General features: G+C 38.5%; 1 protein-coding gene across 4 annotated transcripts in view; it reads left to right on the top strand.

Moving 5' to 3' along the window:
• Positions 1–12506, top strand: part of ME2 (malic enzyme 2) — a 47934-nt gene that overhangs the window by 6330 nt on the left and 29098 nt on the right. For 3 of the 4 annotated variants that reach the window (XM_041739696.1, XM_041739697.1, XM_041739698.1), the window contains 3 exons: positions 1870–1989; positions 8831–8964; positions 11141–11290. In XM_041739696.1, the coding sequence (XP_041595630.1) occupies positions 1882–1989; positions 8831–8964; positions 11141–11290 (392 nt within the window). In that variant the 5' untranslated portion in view covers positions 1870–1881. Of the gene's footprint in view, positions 1–1869; positions 1990–8830; positions 8965–9938; positions 10026–11140; positions 11291–12506 lie in introns of those variants that run through there. The other variant, XM_041739699.1, reaches the window with a different exon arrangement.

A 12506-nucleotide genomic window follows, 5' to 3' on the forward strand; every position in this document is an offset into this window, starting at 1 on the left:
TATTATTGAAGTATATTTGGCATATGATACTGTGTAAATTTAAGGTGTATAACATTAATTTGATACATTTATATATTGTAATATGATTGCCATTGTATTGATAGCTCTTGCTTCTCATGTTGTATAATTATCATTTTTTTTTTTAGTGGATGGAACAATTAAGATCTAGTCTCTTAGAAAGTTTGATGATTGTAATACAAAATTGTCTGTATTCACTATCCTATGTATTAGACCTTTAGGAGTTATGATTTCTTAGGACTCTCACTGCAGGTTTGTACCTTGAATTATCTGTTCTGTCCTCCCACCCCCAGTCTCCATCTCTCATGGTTCTTGACGTCCTTATAATCATATAGATTTTTTTTCTGGCCGCATTTATGCAGCACGTTTATATAAAACATCCAGAACACGTAAATCCATAAAGACAGAAAGCGGGTTGGTGGTTGTGGGCACTGGAGGAGGAGGCAGAGCCATGTAATGGGATTGTGAAGGTGTTTTGGAACTAGAAAGATATGGGTTGCATGACATTATGGATTTTCATTTTTCTTTTTTTCAAATTTTTAAAAAAGATTTTATTTATTTGAAAGAGAGCGAGTCCAAGCAGGAGAATGGCAGGCTGAGAGAGAGGGAGAAGAGTATCATGACCTGAGCCAAAGGCAGATGCTTAACCGACTGAGCCGCTCAGGTGCCCAACATTATGGATTTTCTAAATCCCTCTGAATTATTCACTTTAAAATGGCACATTTTGTTATGTGAATTTTACTTCTATATAAATTAACTTAAAAAATAATCCCAGTGTAATGGTTTGCTGCACCTGTTTGCTGCATCAGGGTATTGAAACCTTGATATTTCAGCAAATAAAAATTCCAGTAGAAAACTTACTGTGGGATAAATGCAATGGTTAAGATAGAGGGGCTTTGCAAATTGATTTTGGGTGGGAGAATTGATATGCAGAAGAATCTATTATATTTCCATCAGTAAATATTTGATGTTTAATGTATTATGTAGAGTTTTCCATTTTGAAAGATTCCCATGTGTTTGTGATGAGTGTGAAAGGGCAAAAACAGGTTTTATATCCAATTTGCATGTTTTTAATATTAAATAGCAGGTTTTTTTTTTTTAACAAAACATATTTAGTACATTATATTTAAACACTGACTATAGGGATCCCTGGGGGGCTCGGTGGTTTAGCAACTGCCTTCGGCCCAGGTCATGACCCTGGGGTCCTGGGATCGAGTCCCACATCGGACTCCCTGCATGGAGCCTGCTTCTCCCTCTGCCTGTGTCTCTGCCTCTCTCTCTCTCTCTCTCTCTCTGTGTGTGTGTCTCTCACGAATAAATAAAATCTTAAAAAAAATAAAAATAAGCACTGACTATATTAGTACATTAAAATTCTACATCCAGATTAAGAAATTTGAATAAGTTTCTCTTCCTTTGAATGTTTGTGCTCCAGGCTTTCCTGTTACCTTTCCACTTTCAACCTAAACTCCCACACCCATGTGCATGGACCACATGTCCTTGTTTATTAGATGTTACCTTGTTTATTAATCTTCCCATTTCTTTTTCTCCTAAAGGGGAGATACATACCTTGCCGCACTTGCACTTGGGTGGGTTAGAAAAAGAAATGCAGTATATGCAAAATAGCAATGATAATTAACCAGGGACTTAATTAAGAGTGTTGTCAGGAAAAGTCAGTCTTTGTTTTCACCCAATTACTACTCTTTTACAACTGTTACAACCTGTAGAAACATAATCATACTTTGAAAAAAGCTTTTTCAAGTGTGGAAAATTAAGCTTTCGAAAACTGATACCTGGATGGGCAGGCAGTTCTATCATATGTTTCTCATCCTTTATTTTCTTCTTTTCTCCCAGGTGAAAGGAAAGATGTTGTCCCGGTTAAGAATAGTGGCTGTTCCTTCCACCTTGGCATGTCGTCACATACACATAAAAGAGAAAGGCAAGCCGCTCATGCTAAACCCAAGAACAAACAAGGTTAGTGACATTAATATTAGCCTTTTCTCTCTTCCTGGTAAAGGTTTGATATCTTTTAGACTGATAAAGTGTGAACTTTTTTTTTTTTATTTTGTAGGCTCATGCTAAAACTATTCAGAAGTATTTGGGTTTTTCCGCATGACTTTCCACTTTTCTCCACGGGGCAAGACTCGTGACTGTTTTATCGCTTCCACTTTCACCCACCACAACTTCTACCACCAGAAAAAGATTGACTTTATTTCCTAGTCTCAGCTCAGAAAAAGTCCCTAGAATAGCAGTCTGGCCAGGACTTTTGGCCAGTGTGGGAAACTTAGATTTACCCAGCTCAGAACAAGTACTTATCCTGGACCAATGCATCTGAGCCCTTGGGATATGGGGTCAAAATTGTAAAATAAAATTTTGTCTAACGTCCACCCCTACCATACCCCCACCCAGCTTTTTGGACACAAATCGTTGCACTCAGGTGCTTTTGCCCTTTAATCTCACAGCACTGCTTCAAAGTGGAGAGACTTCTGACCTCCTCTTTATGCTTTTGGGGCAGAAGTGATGGGAATTGTTGGTATCTAGTCTTGCCTTTATTCAGGGTCCAAACTGTGTTCACCGGGCAAATCCCTATTTCCTAGTGGTTATATTAATTAGTAAGTACATATACTTCTGGAAAGAGATTTTTTTTAACTGAAAGTTTGTAAGAGTTTACACGGAGTTTATTGTAATATGTGAGATTTACCTCTTGGGAGTGGTGCAGATTAAGGTGGGCTTTATTTGAAAGCAACAGTCCTCAGAAATTTGCCAATCCCATTCGTCTGCCATGATGGGCGTTGGGGGTAACTCGTGTACAGTAGGATGTGTTTTGAAGGACTTCAGGCCTACAAAGGGACATTTGACCACGGGTCACACGAGCGCCTCTTCTTTGCATTTTTGAGACCTTGCCAGAATGAGAATTTGGCCGGCAGCAGTGAACTGAGTGATGCTCACTGAGGGATATTCTAATCCTCCCTCGTTTTGGCCTTGCTTCCCCAAATCTTGCTTGCTCTTCACGATGCAGCTCATCCAAAATCCAATTCTCCTGTAGAGCCTTCTCGTACACCGTAGACTGGAATAATCGTTCCCTTCTCTGCAACCCGTAGCAGTTTTTATCTTCCTGTTCCTGTGGCAAGTAACCCACGTCTGTGGCTGCGTGCTTCCTTTCATGTCTTATGTTGTCATTGAAGTTATCGTTGGTATTTACGTTTTTGTGAACTTTTATTTCTTAACTAAAGGTTAAGGTTAAAGTTCCTTTGGGACAGGCACCATTCAGAATTTTACATTTTTTACAACGCTATGGGTATAGAAAATATTTGCTAATTATGTTGGTCTTATTTTATTTTTATCCTTACAGAAACTATCTAAAATGTACTCAGAATTATGAGAAATTTATGAAGTACATTAAATTAAATTTATGAAGTATATTGTTAAATTTATAAAGTAATTAATTTTAAGGAGGAGGGTAATTTCAAATGCATTACAGTACTTCTGTAAAGAAAAGAAAATCTAACGCTCTGGCCCTCTGAAACCTCCACGACTGGATAGCATCTGTGTAGGTACCTAACGGAAGATGACTTTTGGAAGCCCCTTAAGTATCAGAGTTTTTTTGTCATGTGTGTTTAAGAAGGAACATAGACTCATGATTCCTGATTCGAGGGTCATGAACTCTTTGGGGACTTAAATCAGGTTTGTGCTTCACACCTTGTAAGCTAAATGTTTTAAGAGTATGTTGCTGCTGTGATTAATTAAATAGTAATTTTAAGCAGTACTGAATTATTTTAAGATTGTAATCTTTTAAGATGTCTGTAGTCACTGCCTACTAAAGGCAGACCTCTTGCTATGTCTGTAAGGCTTTTTCATTGTGTTAAATAGTGTACAGTTTACAGTTTTAACCATTTAAAATTGTATAGGCCGGTGACCTTAGGTGCATTCGGTGTCCTGCATCCATCACTTGAAATCGAAACGTGGAGGCCATTCGGCTGTCAGTCCCCCTCCCCCCTTCCCTTCCTCAGCCCCTGGCAACCACAAATCTGTTTTCTCTTCCTATAGATTTGCCTATTCTGGTATGAATATGAAATTCTTTATGAAATTTTTTAGAAGTCCTTATACTTTAAAGGATTAGACATCATCATGCTGGGTTATAAGCAGGAATTTCGGTATGAATTTTGATTTCTAGCCATGAAACTTTGGCTCTTCGTTTAACCTTTCCAGATCTCTGTTTTTATTTTAATTTCCTCCGACTGGATCTCTAATATAAACTAATTCAATTTTTTCTTGTTATTTCTGTAAATAATAAGAATTGTATTGTGACTAATGAAGGAAAATCCCATTCCTACCACCCCAGTATATCATCTGTTTTTATTTTGCCAAATCCCCTTAAAAGTGTATTTACTTTTAAATTCGTAGTGTACAATTTTATATGCCATTTTACTCCTGGGGAGAGCGTATTATCAATAATCTCCATGATGCTTCATAAGCCTTCTGTATATGGCTACATCGTGGTTGAGTAGGTCGATTTGGAATCACAGAGACTGACCCTTACAGGACATGTAATCTTCAGTGTGGTCATAACCTCTTTGGATCCCACTTTCTTCACCTAGACTGTTGTGGAGGGAAAAAAAAAAAACTGGAAAGCTACTTTAGGCTATGTAAATTCTATGTAAATATGAGTTCCTTGCTTTAGGGGATGTTTTATAATCAGTTAGCCATAATGCTATTGTTAAATATTGTTTTCAGTCTTTCTTTAAAGATTTTATGTATTTATTTGACAGAGAAACAGCACAAGCAGGGAGAGAGGCAGGCAGAGGGCGAGGGGGAAGGAGACTCTCTGCTGAGCAGGAGCCCAGGGTGGGAGCCCAGGGTGTCTCAGAACCCTGGGAGCATGACCTGAGCTGAAGGCAGACACTTAACTAACTGAGCCACCAGGTGCCCCTATTGTGTTCGGTCTCGACGTTATGAATCGTTAGTTACTAGCTATCAGTTTTGTAAGTAGGTATTCGGTAACTTCCTAATCCCCAATAGAGAACTCTAACCGCACTGGGAGGGAAAGAAATAGAGGGGCCTTTGCTCTCTCCCCAGTGTGTTAACCTGTACATTCGGATCTGGTTAACGGATTTTTTCAGTGTTGGCATATGTGAAGAAACTGAGTGTGTCTAAAGGAAAATAGCTCAGGGAGTTTTTCAGGATCAGCTGAAGGAGGCACACTTCCATGATGTTGATTGGGAGGGTATTGCCGTGGCATAGGCAAGAAAAGGGCAGACATGGCGGGATAGGTGGGCCTGGGGAGATGGAGAGAGGAGGAGAAGGGGACGGTTCAAGAACTAATCAAGGTGTTCATGTGAAGCTAATGTCATCTTTGCAGGCTTGCTTCACTTACTAATAGCAGGCTAGCAAATTTAAGCATTTGATCAACTATTAACATAAGTACCTAATATATAAAATTGCTTTTTAAATCATTTTAACTTCTACCCTGCATTATAAATACAACACTTTTTTTTTTTTTTACTTTTTATTTTAGGTAGGCTCCACACCCAGTGGGGAGCTTGAGATCAAGACTCAGGCCAAGATCAAGACTTGGGACACCTGGGCGCTTGAGTGGCTCAGTCATTTAAGCATCTGATTCTTGATTTTTGGCTCAGGTCATGATCTTGGGGTCATGAGATGGAGCTGCATTCATTTGCTTCCTACCTCCTTGTGTTTTTTGAACTAAAGTGTCTCTTGTAGACATCATAAAATTGGATCATGTTCTCCGTCTTACCAATCCATGCCTTTTTATTATAGATTTTAATCCATTTACATTATATAATGGTTGATAAAATGATTTATGTCTGCCGTTTTGTAGTTTGTGTCTTGTCTTTTTTGTTCCTGTATTTCTCCATTGTTCCCTTCCTTTGTGTTAAATTGATATTTTCTAGTATGCCATTTTAATTCCTTTTTCATTTCTTCTTCTGCCTTTTTAAAAAATTTCATTTATTCACAAGAGAGACAGGCAGAGACCTAGGCAGTGGGATAAGTAGGCTCCCTGCAGGGAGCTTGATGCAGGACTCGTTCCCAGGACCTCAGGATCACGCCCTAAGCCAAAAGCAGACACTCAACCACTGAGCTGCCCGGGTGCCCCTCTTCTACTGCCTTCTTCTGAGTTATTTTCTTAGTGGTTTGCCCTTGGGATTGCAATTATTGTCTTTATGACAATCTAGTTGAGATTGATTCTCATTTAATTTTTTTTTAATTTTTTTAAAATTTATTTATGATAGTCACAGAGAGAGAGAGAGAGAGAGGCAGAGACATAGGCAGAGGGAGAAGCAGGCTCCATGCACCGGGAGCCTGATGTGGGATTCGATCCCGGGTCTCCAGGATCGCGCCCTGGGCCAAAGGCAAGCGCCAAACCACTGCGCCACCCAGGGATCCCCGATTCTCATTTAATTTTAATCGTACACAAAAACTATTGCTGTATATAGTTCCTCACTCCTGGCCTTCTGGGACTCCTGTTATGCATACATTGGCACATTTGATAATGCTCCACTCGTGTCTGAGGCTCTGTTCATATTTACTAATTGCTTTTTTTTTTTTTCTATTTCTCAGACTGGGTAATCTCAGTTGACTTATCTTTATGTTTGTCAATCACCTGCTCAAATCTGTTGTTGAACCCCTCTGATTTTCTTTTTACTTCAATGATTGTACTTTCAATTCTAGAATTTGTATGTTTGGTTCCTTTTTATATCTTTTCATTGATATTCTGTAGTTAGTGGGATATCCTTCTTGGACTTCCCTTTAGTTCTTTAGATGTGCTATCTTTTAGTTCTTTGAATATATCCAAAATAACTAAAGTCTTTGTTTATTTAGTACAATGTTTGAGATTCCTTAGGGACAGTTTCTATTAATTACCCTTTTTCCTTTATATGAGCCAGACCTTGTCTTTTTGCGTGCCTTACAATTTTTTTTGTTGAAAACTGGACATTATCAATAATGTGGCTGCTCTGGAAACCAGATATTCCTCCCAGTGTTTCTTGTATTGCTGTTGTCTATTTACTAAATTTCTGAACTAATTTTTTTAAGTGTGTGATGTATAATTGAACTACTTCTTTAAAGGGTTTATTCTTGTTTGATAGGCCCACTAAAATCTGCTTTGTGAGCTTGGTGGTCCACTGATGATTAGATGGAGACTTAAATCCCTGAGGGCTCTGTGTACATGTTGGGGCATGCCTTTAGTACTCAGTCAGGCAGTTTACAACTAACCGTCAGCCATCATTTCCTGCTTACAGGGAGCCTCAAGGTAGTCCGAGGTGGGAGCTAAAGCCTCCCCCCATCCCACCCCAGGTCTTTTCCTGGACTTGCCTATAGCTCATGATGAGATTCCTAGGAATATATTAAACTTTTCAAACTCTCACCCACTTTGTGGACATTTTGTTTCTCAGCTTTTCCTTTTCAGAAAGATTTTTGGTTATCTTGTTTGCTCGAGCTGTTATCCACTGCCTTAGGCAGCTGCCATGTTAAATAATTACCTCTGATTGTTTTCAACAAGATTTTCTGGAGGAAAAACCTATTCACACTGGGTGAACTCCAAATCAGGTTAAATACAGCCTTACAAGTGGGGTCTTCCCCTGAACCACCAGACAGGTCAAATAATGGTAAATTTCCTGGATACGGGGCTTTAGAATTACCTCCAGCCTCCCTTTAGTAGCTGCTAGATTCTGTTTTCAAAGCAATTGTTTCATAGCGATTGCTGCTTTCTAGGCTACTGTGGAGCTAAGGAAAAAATAGGAATAAGGCAAATAAAAATGTCATGAAACTAGCGGTTCTTATGAAAATTCAGCTGTTTTTCTTGAGTAAAATGTTCCCTGATTGCTGAAGCCTTTGGTTAGTTTCCAGAATTCTGAAAAAAATTTTATTCTGATCACTTGGCCAGTGTTCTTACTACTTTTATAGAGGAAAAGATTTGGGAAGTCCCTATTCTGGCATTTTCACTGACATCACTTTGGTGAAAAGGATTTGACACACAGCTAAGTATTAGAAATTGGAAAAGATTTTCTTATGACATAGGTTCATTTCTTTCTCAGTATCATTCCCTCCTTTGCCCTTCTCAACTCCACCTCACATCTTTCTAGTGGGAGTAGCTCCTGTCATCAGATTGGTTTGTGTTCTTCAAGCTGTATTCTGTTAATTTCATTTCATTTCTAATGTGTAATGTATATTCTCATGCACCTGTATATAGTATGTACTTTATGGGGGTTTTCTGAACATAACAGTCCACAGTGAGCGTGTTTGATTTGCAGCGTGCTTTTTTTCCCCTTAACTATGTGTCTGAGAGATTCTTCTACGTAATTAGAGATCTGTGTTAAGTGTATGGTATTTCATAGTCTGGAAATACCATAGGTTCCCCATAATTGACGGGCTTTTAGTTAGTATGTTATAGTCAAGAGAAATAGAAACACTACTATAACTAATCTTTTTACATACACCTCTTTATTTTATGCATGAATATTTCTTTACGATGGCTGTCTAAAAGTAGAATTGCTCAAAAAAAAAATAAAAGTAGAATTGCTCTATTGTAGAGTATGTGCATTAAAATTTAAGAATATTTTTGAGTTGTCTTCTAAAAAGCTTAAACCTGTTTATTTTTCCAGCAATGATATGTGAGAGTAACTTTTACCACACCCTCACCAATAATAGAGATGATTAGTCTTAAAAATGTTTTATAGTCTGGGCAAAATGATATCTTACTGATTTTTTAAAAATTTACATCTAAATTACATTTTTGCAGGATAGCATCATTGCAACCTCAGTAAGCAATAATTTTTAATCCTTTTCTCTTTTTTAGGGAATGGCATTTACATTACAAGAGCGACAAATGCTTGGTCTTCAAGGACTTCTACCTCCCAAAATAGAGACACAGGATATTCAAGCTTTACGATTTCATAAAAACGTGAAAAAAATGAATGGCCCTTTGGAAAAGTAAGGGTTGATTAGATGTCTAGTTCTTTATTGATGCTCTGATCAGAAGAATTGGGAGCATTATGATTATTGCATAAGAAATATGCAGTCTCATAATGAAGTTTGTGTTTTAGGAGTTAACTTATTTTTATAATGACTGTTTCCTTTATTTCATTGAATACTGTGTTCACTATTATAAAATTTAGCAGAAATCTATTTTTTAAGCTTAAAATCACAGAGCATTTCAGCCTTGAATGGAATGTTTAGGAGCAAGAGCTGTCATCTGATTTGTACCCTTTCTTTAAAAAAGAAAGAAAAAGATTTTATCACAGAGAGAGAGAGAGAGGCAGAGACACAGGCAGAGGGAGAAGCAGGCTCCATGCAGGGAGCCCAAAGTGGGACTCGATCCCGGGACCCCAGGATCAGGCCCTAAACTGCTGAGCCACCTGCGCTGCCCTGATTTGTACCCTTTCTATTCAACTTTTGTTAATCTTCTACTTTGTGTGTGCCACTGTACTAGCCACTAAGGATGTAAAGTAGGTAAATGATAAGTGACCATATAATATATAATCCAATCTACGGGAGTGAAAAAGAAGCATAACTGAAGCTGTCCCAGGCAAACTAGAATGTGACTAGAATGTGTCATCATCCCAGCCCTGCCTTCTAGATGCTCATCAATAACTAGTTATACTGTGATCATCATTGTACTCTATACTACACTGTGCAGAACAAGGAGGAAAAGGTACATGCAGAGGATATTCTGAAAGCGCAAATAAGGGCCCCTCACTGGACTTGGGGAGTCCATTTAAACTTCCTAGAGGAAGTGATGCCTGTGCTGAGTTTTAAACCGCGTATTACAGGTGGCAGGTAAAATGAGAAAGAAGGGCATGGTATTCTGGGTAGGAGGGATCAGCCTGCATGCAGAATTAAAAATATCTTTTGGGTTTGTTAAGTACAGGAAATTATTGTTTGATGACAGGTGAGAGTGATTTCTTTGATCTGATGGGGCAAACGGAAAAGTACAATGACTGAGAAATGCTTGGGATTCTCATGAAGGGAAATGCAAACTTTCAAGAAGTTAGGTAAGGAGATAGGAAAGACACTGAACAGTAAGTAAAGCAGGACTTGGGTTTATAGTCCTGCTTGGGGACTGTATTTGGGGAGGTGTATTTTAGGCTAGAAGGAAGTTGAAAGTATATATATAGATATATTTGAAAATGATTTAGCCGGAGGACGCTAGGCCTTGTTGACTTACTACACTAGGGAAAGGCAGAGTGGGAGAGGAAGAAATCAAGAATGGGATCTCCAATTCCCATCTGGTCAGATAGCAACAAGAGGAGAGACAACTTTGAGTGAAAAGTAATGAGTCTGTTTTACATGTATTTAATTCAAGGTGATCACTGTTTTTTTTTTCTTTTTCTTTCTTTCTTTTTTAATAGTAGAAGCTACAGCTTTTTATTTTTAAGTCCATTTCTTTCTTTTTTTTTTTTTTCTAGTAATCTCTGTACCCAACATGGGGCTCCAACTCACAACCCCAAAATCAAGAGTCCATACTCTTCTGACTGAGCCAGCCAGGCGCCCCAGCCACTGTTTTTTTTTTTTTCAAGCCAATATTTCCAAGTTTTCTAAACTTTATTCTTGAAAAGCCATTTATGCATGTATATGAATTGACCGTTGTCTTTGTGGCACCTCTGTGCTCCTTTAAAGACCTCATAATGCCGTTAAGCCTACTGGATTATAGCTCCACAAGGACAGGGGTTACTTCTTATATCCCGGGAGTCCAAAATAGTGCCTGGCACTTAGTAAATATTTGAATCAATCCCACTTTATTTTGCTTCCATATTTACATGTCCACCACCTTGAAGGTTATTTTCTTAAGGGTAGGTGGTCTCACGGTAGTCTTTGCATTTCTAGTGCATGGTGTGGAGCCTGACTCACAGCAGAGGGCTCAATAAATAGTAGCTGTTCCTGCTTTCCTTCTCCTCCTCCTCTTCTTCGTTATCATCTGCTATTTAAGAACATTTTTTATTTTTGTTAATTTTTGTCCTTGGTGTTAAATAATAATAACTTAGGGTTTTGTTTTTCTGGTAGGGAAACTAGTCCTCCATTTTAGATGTTTACGTATAATTTCCAAAGGCCAAAACTTTGAGCGTAAATGCTGACTGATGTAGACATTATTTTGGACGCTTAATTTCAGGTACATCTATATAATGGGAATACAAGAAAGAAATGAAAAGCTGTTTTATAGAATTCTGCAAGATGATATTGAAAGTCTGATGCCGATTGTGTACACGCCAACAGTGGGTCTTGCCTGTTCCCAGTATGGACACATCTTTAGAAGACCTAAGTAAGGCTGATTTTCAAAAATATTTTTGTAAATGATGATTGTGTAGGAAAAAATAGCACTCCCTAGCACCCCTTACATTTCTCTTTAAAGATTGCGATCTTATGTCAATCACGTTTCCCTCCTCCCAAAAGCTTCATTAGGTTAAAAAAGGGTCAATAAAAACCCAACATGTTCATATCTTGCTTTTGTAGAAACGGCACCATTCATTCCTAATCCTCTGTAAGTTGTTATGATTGTTAGAAGAACTGTGCATTTCTGTACCAAAAACAGGGGGTACTTTAGTTTTGGTAGCAGATTCTCCAGAGTTCTCATTGATATCAACTTGATAGTCTGTCCAAATTAAAAAGATTCTCATTTTTTTGTTGGCTTTAATTTCTATTCTTTTTTTATGAACTTCTTCAAATTTCAATTTCAAATAGTTCTAGCACTTCCACTATAGTAAATAGAAAGAGTACTGGAGTGGACGTCTACTGAGGTCTTCTCATCAGTCTCTTTCTCCCTCTGGATCTGTTTTCTCATAAAATCGGGATGCTAGCGCCTACCCAAGAGCAGCTGAGAAGGTCACAGGAGGAACTGAGGAGACCGTTTCCTCGTAAACTTTTAATTTGTGTTTTCTTGTTGCGTTCCTCTCACCTGTTAGCGTTTTCATCATCCTCACGCTTTTCCCATGTCCTGCTGATACAGATGTAGCCTCAGTTACTGTGTGGGTAGCGTTGATCTTCACTTGCCTCTCATCTAACCTAGTGGCTTTCAGACTTTAATGTGTGTAACAAAACACCGTGGGACTTAAAATGATGATCCGTGCCAGCCTTCCTCTCCTCATTCCCAAGATTTTAATGAAAAAGGAGAAGATGTGGAGGTCTGCATTTTAATGAACATGGTTGGCAATGGTATTGCAGGTGTTCCCTGGAAGATACTTTGAGAACACTGTCTGTGGTATCCTGTGTACTGACATCAGCTAATGTGTCTTAAACGTTTCTTAAGTTAACCCAGCATTTGAGCTCCTTTAGAGTTTCTTTTTCATTCAGAATAGGGGTTCTCAATCCAGATTAAAGGGCAAGGAGAAAAAGACCTATTTATGCCTGGGCCCCACCCATAGAGATTCTGGCTCAGTCAGGTTGGACTTGGGCCCCCGTGTAGGTGTTTCATAGAAGTTCCTGGTGTGGTTCTGACATGTGTCCAGTGCTCAGAAGTGACATGAAGCATGGAGAGTATG

This window comes from Vulpes lagopus, chromosome 24 (genome assembly GCF_018345385.1).
Source record: "Vulpes lagopus strain Blue_001 chromosome 24, ASM1834538v1, whole genome shotgun sequence".
Classification (NCBI taxonomy): domain Eukaryota; kingdom Metazoa; phylum Chordata; class Mammalia; order Carnivora; family Canidae; genus Vulpes; species Vulpes lagopus.